Here is a 22372-nt window from a genome sequence, read left to right as displayed (position 1 = left end):
TGCATAGATAGAACAGTAGTCTCCCTCTTGGAACGTGTCACACAATAGACATTTTCTGTATTGAAAACTTGAATGCTGTAGTCTGAATCTGTTTTGTTACTCCAGCCTGATTTTTTTAACAGCTTATTACTCTTAGATTAAGTAAGCGGTGTCATTTTTATGAAGTTTCCATTTTAAACAAAACAGAATTCCAGAATGCTAAGAAGTATTTTTAAGAAATTTATCAATACAGTTAGTTTTCAATGGTTTTGACAAGATTTTCAGAAGTACGTTATTTAGATTAGTAGACTCTGTCCTCAACATAAGAGCTCTTCTTACTTTGTAAGGCACTATACATAACTTTGCTGCTCTATAACAAAAATCATATTAAAAAAAGTACTAATCTGGCAAAGAGAACTTAATAATCAGCAGCTGACAAAATGAAAGTCAGCATTGCCTCAGTGTGGACTCTTGCACTTAAACATTATTGCATTCCTGAGTAATTTTATATCATGGAACGACGTCAGTGACATAATCAAACCGTTTTCCCTGAGTTGCAGTTCGAGTATTCTGTAATTTGGGGTCCTGGACCTTGAATAATGTGTCATTTAATTAAAGACTACTTTATAGTAGTCAGACAAGAAGAAACTAAATTAAACTTTAGTGTCAATTCTGGCTTTTTTTTTTTTTTTTTTACTCAGAAAAGTTCAATATTTTGCAACTTAGCATTTTCCTATAACAGTGGTTTCTAACTTTTCTTTAAAAAAAAAAAATCCAATTAAATTAAAAAACATTCCAACGTAGTACAACTATGTAAAGACAGCCCAGACCATTTCCACCTATGTGGAAATTTACCTCATTGTTACCTGAGTGTGGCTGGTGGCATCCTGTGGGCAGTATTGCTGTAACATGGGGTGCGATGAGCATCCCACTGCTGCATGGAGAGCCCATTGTCAAATTTCAGATTTTCAACTGCTTTTTCTTTGAACCCTTTTTCATGAACAGCTGAGTTCATGTCACTGGAGCCATTTGGGAAATTACATCTTACTTCAGAAAGCTGCCGTAAAAATAGTCTGAGGATATTTTTTTTTAAAGTTAAACTCATTGCTACCTATCAGTCCAAAATAAATTGGAAAGCTATAGCTATAAAACTATCTGGTGAAAGCAGAAATTCACATTTTTAATGGTTGCAGTGGTCTTGCAGTAAAAGATTCACAGATTTAAAGATGTTTGCATCCAGGTATCAGTCTTCCATTAGTAAATGAGATAATTTTGTCTATAATCAGAAGTCTGAAGTGTTCCTTTATGAAATATACCCTTTTCCAACTCGACTTAGCATATATAATTATATATTTATGTATTCTATTAGAAATATATTAGTAACTTCTATTAATTGATAAAAAAGAGGAGACGGTTTAGGGAGAACACGTTTCTATCTGTCTAATTTCGGACATCTTTGTCTTCTGTAATATACAATGTGCAAGCTGCCTTTAATTTTTTATTTACATTTTACTTGAAACAAGAGAAAGCATATTGTATGTCCCTTTGTGATCCAATCTTATCCTTGGTTTATCAGGGTATGAAAAAAATACGTAATAGATTTTGATGTAGCCAGTAGTTATGTGCGTTGGGTTGTTAATTCCTTTATTTGTCTGCCTTGATTTAGGAAGGCTGTAATAGAACATTGCTTGGCTAGTTTCATTATGTAATTCTTTTTGGAAAGAAAATATTGTAAATAAAAGCTCAGACACAAACAAGCTGTTGGAGAATCTGCCGTTACCAGATATCATTTGATCTACAGGAAGCTATCATTGGACGTGCCCTGAGCGTGAGCTTAAATGCGAGCAAAGCCACGTTATCTGAGGCTCCAGTTTGATATTACGAAGTGTTAACCAGCAGCTTCAGCCTGTGGTATTGCTGCCATCGCCCTCCGGTATCTAACCAGCAGAAGATGCAGGAAGGGTGGTAAAGTCTTGTCTAGTATTGCAGCTGAATGCTTCACAATATCAAACTAAAACCTTGGCTTGCTTGCTTTAATGGCCAAGATAATTCCAGTACTGTAGCTTTTTAGGGATGAAGGGGATGCCTTACAAATGAGCTGCTTTGAGTAAAATTTTCATTTGGTCCCTAAAGGTCTGTGATTCAAAAAAGATTTAATATTTTGAACTCACTGTTCCTTTTGTATGACATTTATTTCAAAACGGTAGGAGTTTTTTATAGCCTTTTGCATCTAAAAGTTAAATTTAAACACAGTCTCAGTCAAAATTGGAATATCTTGCTTATCTGTTATTTATAGCAGTTAGATTTGATTTCTGAGCATGTAAAACCAGAGCTGTTTGATCACTCTTGTACATTGTCTCTTTGTCTCCTATGGGGGGAAAAAAAAAGTAAGTTTACTTGGAAATCATGCCATTCTCAAAATGAGATCTAGATAATTTATGCAATAGGGATCAAGTAAAATGGAAAGAATAAATTATGTAATGCTGGGGTTTAACACAAGGAAACCAGTTGTTAATTACTGAGAAAGAGCAATGATCAGAAATCTGCCATTTGCTGCCTTGTTAGCAGCTTAACCTTATAATGGATTCCAAGAAGGTGGCATTTCATTTTTTTAATACTTCTGCTAAGTGATTTGCTAAGCAGAAAAGCAAAACCCATTGAAAGATCTGGCAGAAGTAACTGTTGTTCATAAGAATGGAAATTTTGAATTTGTATTCTCCTTAGTCTTCTCACTAATGTGTGAGCTATATAAAATAAGTCAGTTTACTCCTTTTCACACATAACAAAATTCATAATTAAATGTGTCTGACACAATTTCCTGCCTTTCTTAGCAAAGGGTCCAAAGATCAAATGGATTTTATTGAACTGTCATCTTCCTGCAGACGTATCTCCATTACAAATGCCAGCAATTCTTAGGAAAATGTAAACAGATGTTTTCCTTATTCCTATACTCGGCATGTAGTAAGAAACACTATTTCTAGAGTTATCTGCAAACCATATTGCATGAGTATTACTCTTTAAAATGCTGTTAGACTTTTTAATCCTTTCTCAGCACTGTTATTGTAATCCATAACGTTTTTCATTATCTGTAAGGTTACAAGTATGCCTTCAACTAATCGTCTAACACTGAAAAATTTATCAACAACTATAAAAAATCATACTTAAACTGAAGATTGTTTTTTCTCTCACAGGTCGTCAAACTGAAGCAAATAGAACACACACTGAATGAGAAGAGAATATTACAAGCGGTGAACTTTCCTTTCCTTGTAAAACTGGAGTATTCTTTTAAGGTAATCATTATTTTGAAAGCAGTTGTTTGGGTTTTAGGGAAATGTGTGCTCAAACTTTAGATATTGAAACATTTAACTTCTACAGTACAGTAGTTTAAGTATCTTTGTTTTCAAAGGTGCTTCACTTGGCACTGTTGCCAGGTCTCGACCAGGAGTTCCTGAACTTGTGTGCGCACTTGCCACACCCCAATTCACCGGGTGATGATTGAAAGGATATCTCCAAATAAATAAATAAAAATTAAATTAAACTCTTTAGACATTTCCCTTGTTTTGGAGGGAAACTGGCTTTTGTACAGCAGGGAGCTTTTAGGCATCGTTCTGTCTTTGAGAGAAACCAAAGGTTGTATTTCTGTACCAATATATGGAATCGTAAATTTGTAATTGTTCTGCAGATATTTTTCCTTGAAATTTATACCTGAGGCGGGTCTTAATGACAATCTGAGCCGTGAAGGAAAGAACTTTGAGGTTAGCCTCTCGTTTCATGACAGTATGTGCTAGTCAGTCTGTAAAGAATTTGAGTAATTTCCTAATTTATGGAGTGACATGTGTCCTCTATATCTCTCTCCTCCTTTTCTTTTTCCCCCTTTTTTTTAAATACCATTTAAAATGAATAAACATGTTCTACCTTAATCTTTACAGTTTTGAGGTTTGGGGTTGGGGCTGTGGGAGACAAGAATACCTCGGGCTGTCAATTCTGAACTTTTAAGAGTGCAAGGTCTTGTCTTGCAGTAGGCATCTTGTCCTCTCTTCCTTCAGGTCACTTGCACGCCATTCTGCGTCAGGAACTCGCTAATTATCTTTTATTCAGATTTAGTTTAAAATAGATTTCTTGAGATATATGATGCTCCTTTTGTCACATGTGTCTGCACTTTTTCAAGAATTTCTGTCTGTGTTGCTTTATGTTTGTTAAGGTCATTGAATGGCTACAATTTTTCATTTTCATTCTTTAATAAAATATACTGTATGCAGGAATTATAGATACTATAGCATGCCTAATATGTATTTGTGTGTGTTTGCTTGCTTCCCTAGGACAATTCTAATTTATACATGGTAATGGAGTATGTTCCTGGTGGTGAAATGTTTTCACATCTAAGAAGAATCGGAAGGTTCAGGTAAGAGTAGTTAATGGCATTACCACTTTAGAAAGGCTTGTGTTGCTCATCTGGGAAGAGGGTTTTATAAAGTTTGTTAGTATTGAAGAAAAAATTCTGAAGGAGTAAGTGCATTTAATTTACCGCTCTTTCAGTGGACTTAAACTAGTCAGGCAATGAGAAACTTGTAATTGTTTCTTATTTTTCAGATAGTTAATGCAGGTATTTGTGAGCTAGGTACAATAGAATCTTGGAATGCCTATGCATATTGTCACTGAAATTGATAGTTTCTAAAAGTAAAATTTAAAGTCTTAAGCTCTGTATTGTGGGATACGTTCATCTTGATTTGCATGTGTATTTTAGCTGCAAGACAAATTAAATTTAGGGAATGAGTGTATCAATTCTAAAATGTTTGCTGTTCACTTTTTTTTTCTTGTTATACAGTAAAAGAAGCAGTTAAAAGATACTTAATTTGTCTATCCTTGGCAGTTACATGGTTGTTTCAGTATTTTAGCATAGCATTGAGGTACTTAATATTCTTTTAATTCTTCACAGTGAACCACATGCACGGTTTTATGCAGCTCAGATAGTGCTAACATTTGAGTACCTCCATTCATTAGACCTCATCTACAGAGATCTAAAGCCTGAAAATCTTTTAATTGATCAGCAAGGATACATCCAGGTATGATATTCTTCATATATTTAGAGAGCGGAGTCTTGCCTTACAGCGTAGGGTTAGGTAATTCTAGAAAATGTGTTTAGAATAAATGGTCTGAAGCTGGTTGGCATGTTAGCTTGTATTCAGGGAGTACTGAAGTACCCTACTGCTTAGTAATGGTTAAAACCATTGGATTGCACTTCCTCTGACTAAAATTAAGTATGCACAATGGAGCTGTCTGCAGTCAAGGTTTCCCTTGGGGTCTGTGGTGAGAAGTAGGTGATTACATGGCTCTGTTCATCTGACCTGTTTTATACACCTGCCCTAGAACAATACAAAAGGTGCCCTAAAATGTCTGGTTCTCTGCACTGTCTATGTAAGTGATTTAGGAGAACCAGCTTAGATGTCAACACTGACACTATCGTACTTAATTTCAGTCAGATGAACCCCACCCTTGGAGAGTCCTAACCTTCTCAGCACATCTGGAGTAGAGCTGAGTTGAGATCAGATTAGAATTGCAGTGCTGCAAATGATGACTTTGGTTTTACAACAGCCTCTCACGGCACCTCCTCATCTTCCTTTTAGCTCTTATGTTGATGATGTAATGGGAAGGTGGTGCACAGCCACAAGCACTCTGCAATGCTTTGCAGTCCTTAAGCTATAGAAGCTTGTCTGTCTTCATTGTGTCACCTTTGGTCATAACAGAATCTAACAGGAAAATACGTAATAAAAGTGTTTCAGAAGTGGAAAGGATTCATATCTCTTGTTGTTTATAACTGTAAAATAATTTTGCATGGAGAATAAAATAACACTGTAGGGAGAAGAGAAATACAAGTTCTGTTAATGTATAGAGGTTGGGCAGCACCATCAATGTAAAGCTATGAACGGCTCACTCCAGAATTGGCGAGACTCTGTATGCAACAGTATGTTTTTGTGACCGTGGGCAAAGTGCAAATGGTAATGGGTCCAGCAGTCAGTCTTCCCATGCAAGGTTAGTTCGCTTCTGCTGCTGTGCAGAGAGGGGGAGGTCTGTTCATATGTTGGTAGAGCAGCTCTAGCTAAATTTTGTTTAGAAACTCTGTTCATTTTCTTTTTGAATTTTAAAGCCGCTAGTGTTTGTCCCATGTCTGCATTATATTCTTACGCAGACTGATGTGCATTCACGAACACAGAAACGATTCTTTGCTAACTGAAGTAGGTCTGTCTAGTCAGCATGTCACCCTCTCCGTTCAGTCCCAGCTGTGATTGCTGTTGTTTCTGCCAAAACTGAAGGAAAAGCTGCCTTGATAGTTTGGAGTTTGGCTTGTTTAATTGTGACACTAGTGTATCAGAAATGTCAACACTGGTTATTGTATAACTAGCAATGATTATCATTGTGGTACAGTATGTTTTCTCAGGGAATGGGTTGAAAAAGATACAAAGAAGGAGGAAACAAAAGAAATGGATCCCCAAACAAGCATAGAGTTGATTGCTTGCAAATGATCCAAGAATTTCACGTGTAACTCCCTGGCTTCCATATGTATCTCACAATACGGTCCAGGAAAAATCTCAGAGAGGATGATACTGCATACAGAGTTCTGAAAACTTACTGCAGAAAACATGACAAGTGGAACGAGGAATTTATCATGGCCAAGAACTTGCCATTTGTGAATACGGTTCCTGCTACGTTTCCACCCCAGTCCTCAAATAAACAAGCTTGACTCTGGTGATACTTTTGAAGATATTCAGAATCAGAAGTTACTGGAAGACTTCTTTTATGTTGTCTTCTTCCCACACTAGTTTGACATATAACCTTTATTCACTTATGCAATAAAAGTCTAAATTTATGAGACTGATGGGTATCTTTACCCTTTTTGTGATTCATTTATTTGTCAACTAAAGGAAAAGATAAGTATCTTGTTGATATTCACATTCTTTAAACTTTCAGCAGTATAAACAGTCTGATGTGAAAAGTATAAGAAAAATTATTAATGTAATTGCAGCACATGTGGAAGATGAGTAAGCTGCAATTCCCGCTGATTTTTTTAAGTTATAAATAGGACCTTGTGTCAGGGGAAAATACACATTTTGTGTTATTTACTAATTTTATTATGAGAAACATTCTATCTGTCTCAATTAGAAGTATCAGAAGGACTGGCTAGTAAAGGTACATCCGACTATGTGATACTATGCGATTTGAGAAACAAATTTTTCCTCTGTGTAAAATAGCTTTCCAAAATATTTCAAAAGTATTTAATTTTAAATTTCATTGTAGAAATGCACTTACAGTCAATTTATTTCTGCTGATGACAGGTCACGGACTTTGGCTTCGCAAAAAGAGTAAAAGGAAGAACTTGGACGTTATGTGGGACTCCAGAATACCTGGCACCTGAAATAATTCTCAGCAAGGTACTGTGTTATACGGCCGTGCTTTTGATGCAGTTAAAAGTTGTCACCGGGTTATTAAACTCTGAGGAATAAACAATTGCTGATACTTCCAAAAATCAAATCTTGTCTAGTCAATTCTTTATGAAGTACACAAAATGCGATCTTTACATTGTTAATATTTTTTTAGTGTACTGAAACTTACTCCAAAGCAGGGATTTTCAGATAACCGTACAGAACTTTCTACATACGCTTGTCGTGTAACTTGTGAGGGGAAAAAGGCATTTAAAGAATCTGTAATTAGGTTATTTAACTAGCATCGTTACCAGAACAGCAGCTCCGAGTGACTACATTCTGAAGTATGAACAGACTACAACAGGAGCTCCAGAGGTAGCAAGAACCACATAGCGGATGAATCAGTAGTCACTAAATAACTAGTTGCAGAGTGTTTAAGGCACTTTACATGAAATCAAACATGACAAACCACTGGTTTTACACCAGAAAGTACATGCAGCCTAAGCTTACCGTTCATCGGTCTGTGTCTAGTACTTGCACTAAGTGTTTGAACATAGAAGAAATACTATTTATCATATAGCTGTTCAACTGTAACCCTTCATGTTTTGCAAAGGAAAAATAGCCATATAGTTTATGGAACTGCTTATGATATTAACAATCATAATGCATAATGTTAAATTATGTATTTAATATGTGGTTTAATTAAATACCCTTTGCAGGTCTTTAAACTGAAAATACTTTTATTTGGGGAGAAAATATTCATTATTTGCAGCTTTTTTACCCCTAAGCAGCTAAAGCAGCAGAAATTGCAATGCGTCTACTACAAATTCTCCACTGTAGATTTTTCAGGAAAGACTCTTAGCCCTGGGCTTTGTAAAAGATCTCAGAGAACACATAAAATTGATGGGATTGGTGGGGTTTTCTGTCTTTTTTTTTTTTTTAACATTAAATGGGATTTACTAATGATTTTATGTTTAGGCTTTAAAGATCAGATCATAAATGACTCTGTAACAGAACAGCTAATTAACTGAACTTTTAAGCTCTTGTAGCTAGTTTACTAAATGTGAAAATGAATGTTCTGAAGTACAGATAATCAAGCGTTAAAAAGTGATGGTATACAATATAGGAAGTGTTCTTATATTTAATGAAATTTCCCTAATCTTTGAAAGAACTTTCAATCATTCTGTAACAAGATGATTTTGATTTTAAATAACTAAATGAAGAAATAAATAAACTGTGCCCATTTCTGTCACTGTCATCACTGTACTAGGTTTTAACTATATTATTGCTATTGGAATCTGTGAGCTTCAGTTTGGTTTGAACTAGGTTGTAAGTTCCGTATTAAACAAACAATAATGCATTTGATTCATTTGTATTCCATAGATATATATTGGAAATCTTAAACTATGTTAGAAATGTACTAACAGTGGTATTTCTCATTTTATCCAGGGTTACAACAAGGCAGTGGATTGGTGGGCGTTAGGAGTGTTAATCTATGAAATGGCAGCTGGATATCCCCCATTCTTTGCAGATCAGCCCATTCAAATTTATGAGAAGATTGTGTCTGGCAAGGTGAGTGAAGGTTCTGTGTATGTTCGCAAATGCAGTTTGTCTTTGCAGACCCTGTTTTTTGTGTAGACTAGATGCAGAGTGTACTGCCTACTAGACAGTGAACTTTTGGAAAGAATATGGGAAAAGTTTGTAATGTATACTTCATAAGTACAGACATTGTTACAGTAATATTAAAAATCAAAGTTCTAAAAACCTGTTCCCTGCCTTCAAATTTAAAATGCAAGTAATTGAATTTACAGACATTGTGGTTTTATATCCCTTTATGCTTGGATAAAAATGATCCAACAACTATTTAGCTGTATGCTTAATTTGCCTAGCTATTTTCTTTTCTATAAATATTTTTGCCGCTTTTGAGAAGCTCTCAAGAGTTTCCATAATTCATAATAGGTTTCTTTATTCCTGCAGTCCTGTAGCTCAAGGCATGTCTAATGTTCTGTTCAGCTTTCATTGTTACATAAAATTTTTAAAAAGTGTTTCCAACATTTCTCTTTTTTGTTTTTCATGAATATCTCTTAGTGTGCCAGATAGCATGAAAATGTGATCGTTCTGTTCTTTCTCCTGCCAGCCAGTGTTGGCTCTTCATGTTTCTTTGTGCTCACTTGATTTTTTTTTTTTTTCATGGTTCTTCTCTTCCTTGTCCCTACATAAACACATGCTGTGCCACACCTTACATACTTCTGTAATTCTAATCAAGGGAAGTGCCTCAGCAGGCACTGTGGTACACTGCAGTGAGATTGATTCCTGTCTAGGAACATGTTTAAATCAAGAAGGTGATTGCTCTTTGAAAGGCTGTAATACTGTGACCCTTCAGCTGTCTCCATGAATGTATAGGAATTCATTTACGAAGATATATTTTTAAAGAAATAGTTCTCCTAAACTAAAAAAACTTGGGCATTTTTTTGCACTTGTATCTAATTTGCTTGACATTTGTACTGTTGATGATCTGCCTTTTTTACTGAGTCCATGGATGAACAATTGCAGAAACAGAACTGGACGTGAACTCTGGAAACTCTAACGTTCAGTTCTTAGCTAGCAGTATACTTCCTTTATAAACTTAAGTCTTTCATTTAATCTACCTCATACACTTAGTTCTCTACTTAAAAAATGGAGTTAATATTTCCTTACTTCTCAGCTGTCTAGGTATTGCATTCATTAAAACCTGGAAATTTCTCATGTACTACAATAGAGCCATATTGACAGGTAAACTGAAGCAGTGTCCTTGACTATCAGACCTCTTGATTTCGCAACATGTTTTTGTGTTAAATAATTCCATGTTCTGCATTTATATCATAACTGATCAGCTGAATATAGGGAGTGTCAAACGCTGAGACTATGGGCATGACAAATACAACTTTCTGCCTGTTCTTTTCCCCTTTCTTCTCTCTTCTATCTCAAATGGTGTCAATAGATCTTTTGCTAGTAAAACCCTATGCAATTACATCCCATAAATCATCTTTAAGTATTTCTTAGCCAGATTTGAATTAATTGCATTGGCAAGTCACTCGTGTGCTATCTTCAAATAGTGCTGTGTTTATTTATGTAAGACTTTTGGTGTTGGTGTATGTGGCGATCAGAAACAGATTACAGTACAGCATAAAGTTCCAGATTAAATGTTCCTATATGATTGCTGACTCTTCAGTTATTTCAGAGCATATTTATATGCTGCATATATGCTATACTTTACTGTGTCTCTTCTGTGTGTGTATATATATAATACAGTCTAAAGAAATTTCCCTAGAAAATAGTTGAGAATGCCTTGAGATGATGATGTGTTGGTGAGACACCAAGTTAAATTCAGCTTTTTTAATCATTATTACATTAAATTAATATTTTTCCTCAACTCAATCAGATATAGAAACTTTCAGTTCAAAAAATGGTAGATGCACAAGGTAGTGCTATTGATAAAGGCTCTCTGAAACAGAAATACACGTGCAACGTGCATTCCTACTTGATTTGTTTTTAAGGAAGAATAGCAGATGGCCCCAGTGTTTCCTTTGTGTGAACGTTGTTGTACTTCACAGGGGAAGAATCAAATTTGTAGATTGTTTTTAATGTTGTGGATGTGTTTTTTTAGGTAAGGTTCCCATCACACTTCAGTTCAGACCTAAAGGATCTTCTAAGAAATTTACTCCAGGTAGATTTGACCAAACGATATGGAAATCTCAAGAATGGTGTAAATGACATAAAGAATCACAAGTGGTTTGCAACTACAGATTGGATTGCCATTTATCAGCGAAAGGTAAGACCCTTCCTGATCAAAACTATTACAGGTCTTTAAGGGGTTGAAGTAAAATTTCTTTTTTTTTTTTTTTTTGCTTTCCTAAATCTGTCACTTTTAATTAAACTAAGAAAAGGTGAAAGTAGTTTAACCCTCTGAAAAGCTTGTATTGATTGAATTATGTTTGTTTCTTGTTGGCATTTTATCCTGGACCTCTGTGTACGTTCACGTTCTCTTAACACGTGTTGTACTTTAGTCTATTTCTGGAATATCTCAGAATGAGCCATCTCCTGTCTCTCTCGCTTTTTATTTAACCCCTGCTATAGTGGCATCTATAAATACTCCTCCACAGCAGAGAGGAATCTGTTTTCCTTTCCAGCTAGCTCTTAGCAGTCAGACTGTGCTTCAGTGTGGAGGAGCTCTAGCCAAAGCTAGAGCTTTTCTTTTTTTGCTGAAGTAGTATGCTCCCTCCTTCTTGCTCTTGCTTTATCTGTGATTGGGGCAGGATCAGATGTAGAGGGTATCTACTCAGTCCTCAGTGTCTACTGAGGAGCTTTTGCCTTCTGACACTACACTCTAGTTGAGTGCAGTTCCGTAAGCTTCAGTAATGGAGAGCGCCCTGCTGGATGCTGTTTTCTGGCATTTTTAGAATGGTTTTCTAGTCCTGCCTGACCAACATGACTTGCAATGTGGTTTTTAGAAAGTCCGTGCCCAGTTTGCACTATGAACTTCAGACTTGCATAAGAGTGAAAGCAACAGAGAGAATTGAGAATATTTTTAGGGCACGAGCAGCCATTGACATACCAGTTTGAGAGGAGCACATTAGTGGCTGGCAGGGTGAATGAAGCAGAGCTCAGAGAGGAAACCGGGGAAAGGGATGAGGATGATGACAATTCAGTCTAGGTCTTTCTTCCAGTAGCCCCAAAGCTTGCTCTCCCCTTCAAGGTAGAGTCAAAGTTAAATATCTGTAGATTAGCAAGTTACTAGAAACAGATTCTGAAGAAATTATTTGTTGTCTTAAGTGCAACCTCTGAATTCTTGGATTTTCAATAGACAGCAAGAAAAGACTAAAATATCTTCATTGGTGTTGTCTCAGAAGACTCAAGTGGAGAAATAATTTTGTGTCTAGATAGTGGTAAAAAAGTCAAGTGATAATATTTCAAGGAATTGGTTTACATTGTTGAAATGCTAACAGTCTTGATTATAGAGGCATGAACTTGCTGCTGTTAGTGCAGTATTTTAAGGGGCAAACCTAAATACTAACAATAGTTTCTAAAAAGAAACTGGTTGTTTGGCTACACAAACTGACAGTACAGTTGTTGTAGTATTCGCTAATGTATTAATTACTAGAAGACAGGGTACAATTAACACATCTTGTATTCTTTCCATTAAGTGTAGATGTGTTAAGAAAAGATTGCCCATTGTGGAATTGTAATTATCTGTTCTTTGCTTTCTTAATGCCTGTTTACAAGGCGGTTTTATATGCACTGAGTTTTATTCCCCAGTAGGCTGTCTGGGGACACCCAAGCCCCATAATATTAAATCAGATGTTTTAATAGTACGCTAAATATTCTTAGCATTACTAGTGCACTGCTGTAGAGAATTACTTAACAGAAACAAGAAATATTTTAAAACGTGAACTAGTAGTACAGTCAGAATAGCTACTACTAGTTTTAAAGGATTGTGAAAACTGATGCTGAATAAGTTTGAAGCTTCTAATTATAAGGAATAAATACTGTAATACTAAGGATCTGAAACAACAGCCTGGATTGTAATATCATTTAAGTGGTCACAGAAATACAGCAATAAACTTTGGATTTATACCACCTTTTCACAGTGGCTGTTACCACAGCATGTACTTTCCTGAATAAGCGTAGTGTTCCTTGGCAGCTAATGTAATGTGAATAATTTGTTATGCTGCAGTCATAAATGAACCAGTCAATTACTTAATATTTCAGATAAGATCAAGTCTTGTTTTCTTTGTGTGTTTGTGGAGGTGTTTATTAAAATACTGCCTGATAATGCAGTTGTACTTAGGGCTAAACACGTGTTTTTACTATAAACTAGTGTTATCTCCTCAATCTCTTTTTAGCGATTTTCTTAGTGAAGATAATAGGAAAAAGTCTGAGGCATCTCGTTTGAACGTGTTCTAAAATTCCGGCAGTAAATAAGATATTTTTTGTGCTCTGAGCTTTGTTGTAAGGAAGTAATTGAAAATCAATTTGAGAAGACACAGAGAGTGAGTTCAGGTAATGGTAAATGTGTGGCTTTGTAGGCTAGATATGTGCACAGACTGTGTATTTTTTCAGGATAAATTACCTAAACACGTATATTGTTTTAGGAACAAAATGATACACACCTCAGAATTGTAGCACAGTCTATAAATGCAGAAAGTTAGTGTTACTTCTTGGGGGTGTATAGTGTTATCACCCAAAGTCAGCAAAGTTTAGTTGGTATTAGTCTGTGCTGTACCTTTTTTAATTTACTGATTCCCACCCGCCCCCGCCATCAGTAATCTACGTGGGGCACTGAGCAGTTCATGGTTGCACAGCGTGACCTGATCCCCTGCCTGCCCTGCCTATCCGTCTCCCCGCCGTGCTGCCCCTGGCACATGTACTCCTTGGGACGTCCTGGAGAGATGCTTCTCTCATTACTTTGCATTTTCAGGTTTAAATTTGCATCACCTCGATAATTTTGCCATAATCTTGCTTACCGTAAAGGTGGATAAATCAGGTACCTGTCAAATGAAAAAGAGGAATGTAGTACTGATAATCATGCCTCCAACTCCACTTAGTCCTAGATGTGTTTCAGTAGAGTATCTCTCCTTGTCCCTGGTCTTCCATTCTCTTTTACCATCTTTCTGTCATCATTGCCTCCTATCAACCCCAAAGCCTGCTTATTTCTTCTTTCAGCATGCAGTTGATTCTAAAATTTAGGTTATTTTAAAAAGTAATTAAGCTTAATTTTGAACTTTGAGGTGTGATAGTCTAGAAGGATTAAGATTTGAATTAGCTGAGTGAAGGTGCAATTTAGTACTCTGTTCCCTAAAATAGCATTTCAGTGTCTACAAGTTGGGAACAAGTCCTTCTTTATTAATTTTTTTTCCTTCGTTTTTTCCCCCCAACTGTGTAGGGGCAGCATAAATGCAGGTATGTCCCTGTGCAGACCCATATCTTCATTTAAGGTCATCTTTAGTTTAACTTTCAAGATCAGTAGAGGCTGAAGTGCAGTAATTGGGACAGAAAGATTGAGACTGTTATGTTGTAGCCAGACCCAAGGAGTATATTTTTAAGATCAGCCTCAAAAAGCTGCAGGTTCCCTCAACTTGAAGAAGCAGCAGTGAAGAGGGTCCTGGACAATGGTTCCAATACCTGAGTGTGAGTGGCTTACTACCGTACCGTTGGCATGAGGTGCCGTGAATCTCAAGGCTAATCGAGTATATATGTGGATTTGAGAGGATATGCAGGCAGTCTTTACCAGAACAGGTTTTCCATCATTAATTAGAGCTGCACTGGCTTTCTGTAGAGTCTTCTAGTGACCCCCTCAAGTCGTTGCTTGTCTCTCATTTGTGGCCTAGTTTTGAGAAGGCTTTCACTTCTCGCTTACAGTTAGTTCCTAGGAGGAACTTTGTAGGAGGTGCAGAACAAATTGTTTTAAATGTGTATTAGGTTAGTTTTTATTTGGAAATAGAGGATTGTTGGTAAGTAGGAGGAGAGGGGCTCCAAACAGCCCTGAGATTTTTGAGTAGTGTTGATGGCAATCAATCTACGTCTCCGCTTCAGCCGTGATGGCGCGACTGTTCCATGCAGCCTTTGCCGTGCTGGGAGCCGCACCACACAGCTGGTGGGCCAAGAGCAGGGTCTCTCCTGCAAGAAGAGAACTAAACTTTGTTTTGAAGTGGAAGTAATTTGTTATTGCTGTTTGTGAGATATTAGTCTTTTTTAACTTAGATTCATACATCTAGGCCTGCATCTTCCTAGGCTGGTTTTATTTATGTATGTGCCACAACTTTAAGCTGCTTCATTGTAATAACTGATTTCTTAGCAGGATTTGAGGAGTAATGAGAATATTGTTGTGCTCGTTATCACAGTGCTAAATCTAAAGATGTTAGGCCGATAACATTTCATGTGCTTTCCCCTCCCCTCCCCTCCCCCCCCCCCCCCCCCAAATACAGGTAGAAGCTCCGTTCATACCAAAGTGCAGAGGCCCTGGAGATACCAGCAACTTTGATGATTATGAAGAAGAAGATATTCGTGCGTCTCTAACAGAAAAATGTGCAAAAGAATTTGCTGATTTTTAGTAGGAGTAAGAGGACAAGATGACATCAGGGCTCACATTGGGATCTTTGCACTCTGTTAACAGATGAGGTGGAGCTGAGACCATCATATGTCAAAACAGTTACCTAGTTACTTCATTCCACAAAGCTGACTGAGGTCTTTATTGCCATCTTCCATGTGTGCAGTTTGCACCAACCCTTCTAACTAGGCACAATTAAGCAAGCACTGTTTGTGCAGTAACACAGAATAATAGACCACTTTCCTACTTAACTTTGGTTTCTGTCGTTCTTTGTTTCTGTGTATTGTTCATTTTCCCCCTTTAAAATGAAGTAGTTTTTTACCCAAGAATGCTCCATTTTATTTTGAATAATGTATTATTTGTGTGAGTGAAATGGAAGGTGTTGCGGCTAGTGTGATTTAGACTGAAGTGAAAGATAAATGTTGCTTCTAGTCTGTGCCAGCCAATAATTCTTGTCTGTCTTGTGTCTGATGCTACAATTTATAATAATTTTTTAGTAGCTCAGACTAAACCTAGCCAACATTTTTAGCATTTTTGAAGGTAGTATTTATCGCCATATAAATGTCTGCTAAATTAACTTAAAAACATTTCTTCCTGGAGACTGACCAAAATTCAGTAGAATCAATTGGATGGCTTAGGTAGGGGACAGTAGCTAGACCCCGTGCCTTGGTTTTCTACATCCCTGCAGTTTTCGTCACCGCCTCCTTCCTTTGTATTTCCCACCTAGGCAGGAGGTAAATTGCCATAACCAGACTGTACCATGGAAAGCTTACAGTCTCATGAGAGGGAGTACTTCCACCTGGTCTGGATTTTGGACCATATGTAACCAAGTCAACTTACCAGCATTTCAGTTGGCAGGTATGAAATGGCTTTTTTAAGAACATGAACCCTAAACTCTTAAAGGAAGTTTTGGTCAGTATTGTAGAGAATATGATTCATTTTGATTCACATTTTCTTTTTTGGTGGGGTTTTTTTTTGTGGGGTTTTTTTTTTTTAAGCTGATGTTTGGGCTCCCAAAGTATTCCTTGTTTTGGGCCTTTTTTGGTTAAAAAAGGTGTCCATTAAAATAAAAAACACCACACCACAAAAAGCAAAATACGCTCTGCCATTAGCTATGAAAAACAAATGGTTTAGCAAATGCAAAATAATGTTCTAGATGCATCGCTGGATGAACACGGTTATTTTTTGTTAGTTGTTAAGAGTAAGAGGTTATTGCCAAGTTTTTATTCTGGTATACTATATTAGTAAACTGAGGATGGAGTACTGCTACAATCATTTTCGTTTTAATTACAGCACTTCATTCACGAAGAGACGAGACAAAGTTTAAAAACTGCAACAGCTGGGTTTATTTTAGTTGCATTGTGTCTTCATTTCTAACCTACTTTCTTTCAATCAAACAGAATGTATGGTCACACAGATAAGAAGTATTTGGGCTTAATTATGTTTTGTATACTCTCACCAACTGACTTAAAAGATATTGCTACCATGTGCTAGCTTTGGGCACTTTTACACATTTATTTCAATGTTAATAATCAGTGGCTCAGCACTTTTTTGGGGGGTTGCTTTTAAACTTATTCATAGTAGTATTATTTGTACACTTGATCCTGGCTGTCTCAGTGACCTGTCTTAAAACAGCACATCTAAACAGTTTAAACTAGACTCATATTTTATGATCAATTTACATGCATACAAGGATGAATTGTTTTTAAAAAAAACGAGCTATATTGGTACATAGCCATTGTATTTGTTTGAATGTCAGTGCAAGTAACCCACTGGCATTCCTTCCTTTTAATCTGTATGACACTCCTCTAAGAAAAGCCTTTGTAGACATTTTACAAAAGAGTATGAAGCGTACCATCCGACATTCTGTATGTTTAGGTTGTTGAGCATTTTTGCACAACGTCATTAGGAGGCTGACACTGAATGCAGTCTTTGTCCACCCATATTTACATATGTGCAAGAAAAGTATAAGATACTTTGCTGTAGCAAATTTTATGTAACAAAGATATATCGTCACATTAATAAATTTAAAGAAATCCTTTGTATGAAAATGTTAAAATCTTTTGTATTTCATTTAGACCAAGGACATGCTGCTGTATGCTAGCTGTATGCGATAAATTCTACAGTAACTTTGTTGTCGTTTATGAACTTTAAAAGATTTTAATAAATGTTGGAGATCACAATTTGATTCTGTTATGATTTTAATTTTTAATCATTACATTTATAACTCTAGTAAGGTTCAGAGATTTTTCTGTTTTGTAAAATACTGTAATAATTCATCTTGCGTGTACAATAAGACAAAAGTCTAGGAAATTGGTTCTGACATGTCTGTCTGATATCCAGATTAAATTCTACGTGGGCATAAGTGGAAAAGTCATCTTAATGCCATGATATTATGCTACTTTTTAATTTTATGAAAATCCTGTTAGAAAGTAAAATACTTTTCCAATATGGCATAATAGACTTCAGTATGGAAATGAGATTCTATTTTGGAAAAGGAGGGGAAGTGTGCAATTTCCAAGGCATTAGTGAGTACATTTGACAATGTGAGTATTATACAACCCTCTCATTTAAACACAGTCATAAAATATAACTACAGAATATTATGTTACCTGTATTTAATTTGAAAAATCCTTTTCACAATATGGAAAAATTGTATATCTATGACAGTAGAAGCTTGTTAATTTTACACATTTGAGGAATTAAGTGTTGAACTATATGGTATATTTTAATTGTACTCTAGTTGTATGTAACTTTCATTTCCAACATAAAGGATTGTATCTCATTAAGTAAATTGCTTTTTTATTATCTTGTCAGTTGCATTAAAACCCTTATTTTTAAATCCTTTAAAGTATTTTACTAATTTTTGCAAATAATTAGATGTTTTTAAGTGCTGCAATAGTGTGCAATATAGTAAACATTTATATACAGAAGTGCAAATTAAATTATGTACAACACTTGTGCTGCTTCTTTGTGAATCAGAATGTTGTATGACGAGAGCTGTCGCATCTCCCCACACGCTGCAAACAGGGTTTGAAAGCAAGAGGAAAAGGTTACGAAACATACTGCACACAGTAGTTGGGACCCGTTAAGCTTTACACTAACTAGGGCGTTTAGAGAAGATGGTGTGGAGAGCGCTAAAAGCACGATGAGAAGTCAGTGAGTTGGACTTCTTAGACAATCAGAGGCAAGCAAGGTGATTGTTAGCTGCAATATTGTTTGTCGTCTTCATATTTCCACATTCAGACTCGATGCTTTTTATTAAAGGTAATTGCCTGTTTTTAAACTGTCTGCAGATCCACTGTACAAACTCTGTGCTGTGTCTCATTGTGCTGTGAAACAACTGATAGAAGTAAAGACTGTTCATGGTCTTGGCATTGTCTGTCTTGAGGCTTTTTCTGCAAGTGTTGTTCAGAGAGGCTCCGGTACCTGCTGTCTGTAACGCAGCTCCTCCTCCTCCCGCTGTCTGAGCGGAGCTGTGGCCTCTCTGCTGCCGCTGCTGTACCCTACTGACTGTGGTTTTGTGGTGGTCTTGGTTTCATAGTACAAATGCTGTATTACATTTCGAAGGCCTTGGTACTTTTTCTAAAGCTGAGCTAAGAAACTGCAAAGATTGTCTTCTGCTTTTACTACAGCTCCCATGCAAGCACAGCATGTCGAGCAGCCAGTTTGAAGGTGGCATTCAAATCTGTTGTTCTTCGAACTTCCCGCATGTAAGGAGGGCTTATCCCAGATGAGAATTTGAGAACTGTTCCATAAGAAACTGGTAAAAAGACAATTCTGTTCTCCAGTTGGGGTGTGTATAGCTGATCTGGATGTGTTTGGGGGAGAAGGGGGGCGGGGGGGAATTGTACAACCACCATAATTTTACAAGTGTGGGTCTTGCACACATTTTAAAAATGTTTTTAATTGACAGCTTGAGGAATCAACTGATTTGAGGCCTCTGACAGCAGGGGTAAAACAAGAGTGTCTAATGTCAGGCTGGGCAGTGACCACTTCCAGTAAAAGGGTGAGAGCTCCACAAGGATGTTTAAATGTCTTGTAGATAGTAAATCTTTGTCATCTGACATAGGAGTTATGTAAAGTGTTGGGGTTTTTAGAAGGATAAGATGGGTCTCTTGGGGCAAGAAGGATCTCAAGATAGCTTCCCTTCCAAACTTTGGAATTTGATGATGAATAAAAGTTTGAATTAAATCTGAGGTCTAATCACATTCTGACCTTTTGTTGTTGCTTTGTTTGCTTTTGGGTTTTGTACTACAAAAAGGGATGCCTGCCTGAAGGAAACTTGCATATATTGAATATGTAGTTTATTCTTAGAATTCACTACTGCAAAAATTTCCTACCTCAGTGGGATAACAGCAGCTTGAGGTTTCCATGAAATCATCAGGATGAGTTCCCAATAGTCTATTTCCAAGCCAGTAAAATTTCCTTCAGAATCCTTACAGTCTGGTTGTCCTGTTCCCTCCCTCAGAGGGTCAAATACAAGTATTTTTGCAAAACGATATTTCTAAAAATTGTGTTTATGTGGCTCTTTGGTTTAATTTTTAAAAGCAACATATCTGTGGTGTTCATTTGCTCACGGTCAGTGAAGCATGTAAGAAAGACCCAGTGACAAACTTGCACGTTCCTTATTAGTGCTCAGCGTACAAGATTTAGATTTTGATAGATTGCACAGTAGCAATCTAGTATCTAATGGCACATTCTGCTCTGTGTGTGGAGAAGCAGCCTGTCTGAGGGTGAGGCATCTTTGCTAAGGACAGGATGGAGCAAACACTTTGCCCAACACGCAGACATGATTGCAGCGCAAAAGCTTTTTAGTGTGAAAAGGTTGTTCTAGTTGGAAGGAGTTTGAGGACGGAGGCCAGCGATCTGTTCCCATACATACGCAACCACAGTAACAGATGTTCTCCTTTGCTGGGAGGTAGAGGTCAAACTTCTGCCTTTGCTTCCAAGATGCTGTGGAAGATCGGAAAGGACGCAGCTGTAGGTATACTCAAACGGAGCCGTGTCTCAGCAGCCTGGCCTGTCATGTGGTACGTTCTGAGTGTGTCCAGTCAGTTCCAGGAAAAAATACTGGTGATTAGGGCAATAAAAACTGGAGTGCTGGCAAGGCTTGATAGCTTTCTGAAATTCTTCCACCATCAAGACAACTTGATTAAATTTAAAAAAAAAAAATTCCAACACCTTCTCACATTTAGTGGTGTATCAATGCTTTGGTCTACACAGTAATATCCCAAGAACTGTCTTCTATGGAAAGTATTGTTCTTTACCATGTGTCTACATTGCCACTCTGAATGTATATATAGTTATCAAAGTAACAGTTCAACAAAATGAATGCTCGATTGGGATGTCCTTTCAATTTCTTCCATCTTTACCATCACCTTTCTACTTGATGTTTGCATAAAGTGGGGATCAGGGTGTCAGGACTCTATTAATGGCAGGTAACACCTTGGATGAGTAAAACAATGTAATTCACCTGTCTCACAGGTGTGTTAACTGAGGTTAAGCCATCAATATTTGGTTATTTCATAAATGCCCACAGTTTATAAAATAATCTCATTTTTAACTGCCACTCTAAATATATATATATAATGCGTGTCCTCAGTAAATACATTTTCTTTATTTCCCTTTATTCTCTTACCACGCGTATCAGGAAGTATGCATCTGGCAGGCTTAATTACCAGTGGGGAAAAAGCAAGAGAGGAGCTGAGCAGGTAACTTAGTAAAAACATCATCTTATAGCAGAATCGGTGTAAGGGCTACACGGTGTAACGTGTGTATAATGCAGTGATAGAGTTTGCTAATGTTAGCACGTTAGTTCAGTCAGGAATGTGGTTCTCCTGTAGAAGTATCTGCTCTGTGGTTTAGGATGTAACCCAGGGACTGGGCTCCAGGAGGACATCCACATCGGAGAGCTACCTCCGTGGCCAAGCATTCATTCATTCTGGAGGGGAATTTCAGAATGGGACTGGGTCGGCTGCGAGGTGCGTTTCCCGCCAAGAGAAGTATTGCAGTGAATGCTGCGGGAAAAATAACTCCCTAAAGTCTCATAGATTAGTTGGTTTGGTTTTTAAAGCCGTACACAGAAACTTGGAATATCAACACAAATGCTTTTTTACTCGGGACTTGTAGAACTCGAAGCTGTGCTTTTGGGCGTTGATAACATTACATCTAAAGTTATTAAACTGATCTTAATTCTGCAACTGCTTGTTGACTAACAAACTCAACTCACACTTCTTGAACCTTTTTTCTTTTTATGTTCCAGATTACTACAAAAACCTGTAAACTAAACCGAATTGTGATTCCACCTTCACCTTCCTTCTAACAAAATGCTCCAGCTGCATCCATTTGCCAGCAGATGGCACGTGTATGTGGTGTGGAACAGCGGCTGTAAGAAATGCCAGCTGCAGAACACAGTAAGGGCAAGAGACTTGGAAAATGTTTAAGAGCAGAAGGGAAGGAGAAATTTGGGCTGCACGAGTCAAATAATAGGTCAGATAATATATGCAATACCAACCATGAGTGTTCATTGTTTATGTATTAGTAGATTTTGCCTTTAAATCCTTTTAGAATTAATTATTAATACCTGCTTTTTTTTTTTACTGGTTTTCATATCAGCATCAGCAAAAAAGGACGTTTTGACACTAATTTGAACAAAAGCATTTTTTCATTATATGTATGATTGCACAAGCTGTATGAAAACTCCACTAAAAATCCCTGACTGATAAATCCTATTTTCATTAGAGGCTGGAATCAGGGGTGCTGGGTGCGTGTGTTCTGTTTTAATAGCACGCAATCACTTTTCTGTATGACATGCAACTGAAAGTTCAGAAATATGCTGATTTTAATCAAAGACTTGTCATAGGGGAAAAAATTTTTTTAAAAAAAT

The 22372-nt window shown here is 36.9% G+C and overlaps 1 protein-coding gene across 3 annotated transcripts in view; it reads left to right on the top strand.

Moving 5' to 3' along the window:
* PRKACB (protein kinase cAMP-activated catalytic subunit beta) overlaps positions 1–18860 on the top strand; it is a 75037-nt gene extending 56177 nt beyond the window's left edge. For all 3 annotated transcript variants that reach the window (XM_054833435.1, XM_054833436.1, XM_054833437.1), the window contains exons 4-10: positions 3171–3269; positions 4299–4381; positions 4916–5042; positions 7311–7406; positions 8847–8969; positions 11044–11208; positions 15362–18860. In XM_054833435.1, coding sequence (XP_054689410.1) covers positions 3171–3269; positions 4299–4381; positions 4916–5042; positions 7311–7406; positions 8847–8969; positions 11044–11208; positions 15362–15487 — 819 coding nt within the window. In that variant the 3' untranslated portion in view covers positions 15488–18860. The remainder of the gene's footprint in view (positions 1–3170; positions 3270–4298; positions 4382–4915; positions 5043–7310; positions 7407–8846; positions 8970–11043; positions 11209–15361) is intronic.
* Positions 18861–22372: the final 3512 nt, after the last annotated feature.

Source organism: Grus americana, chromosome 8 (assembly GCF_028858705.1).
Source record: "Grus americana isolate bGruAme1 chromosome 8, bGruAme1.mat, whole genome shotgun sequence".
Lineage (NCBI taxonomy): Eukaryota > Metazoa > Chordata > Aves > Gruiformes > Gruidae > Grus > Grus americana.
The sequence above is the reverse complement of the archived record's forward strand: the minus strand, read 5'-3'. Positions and strand labels throughout refer to the sequence as shown.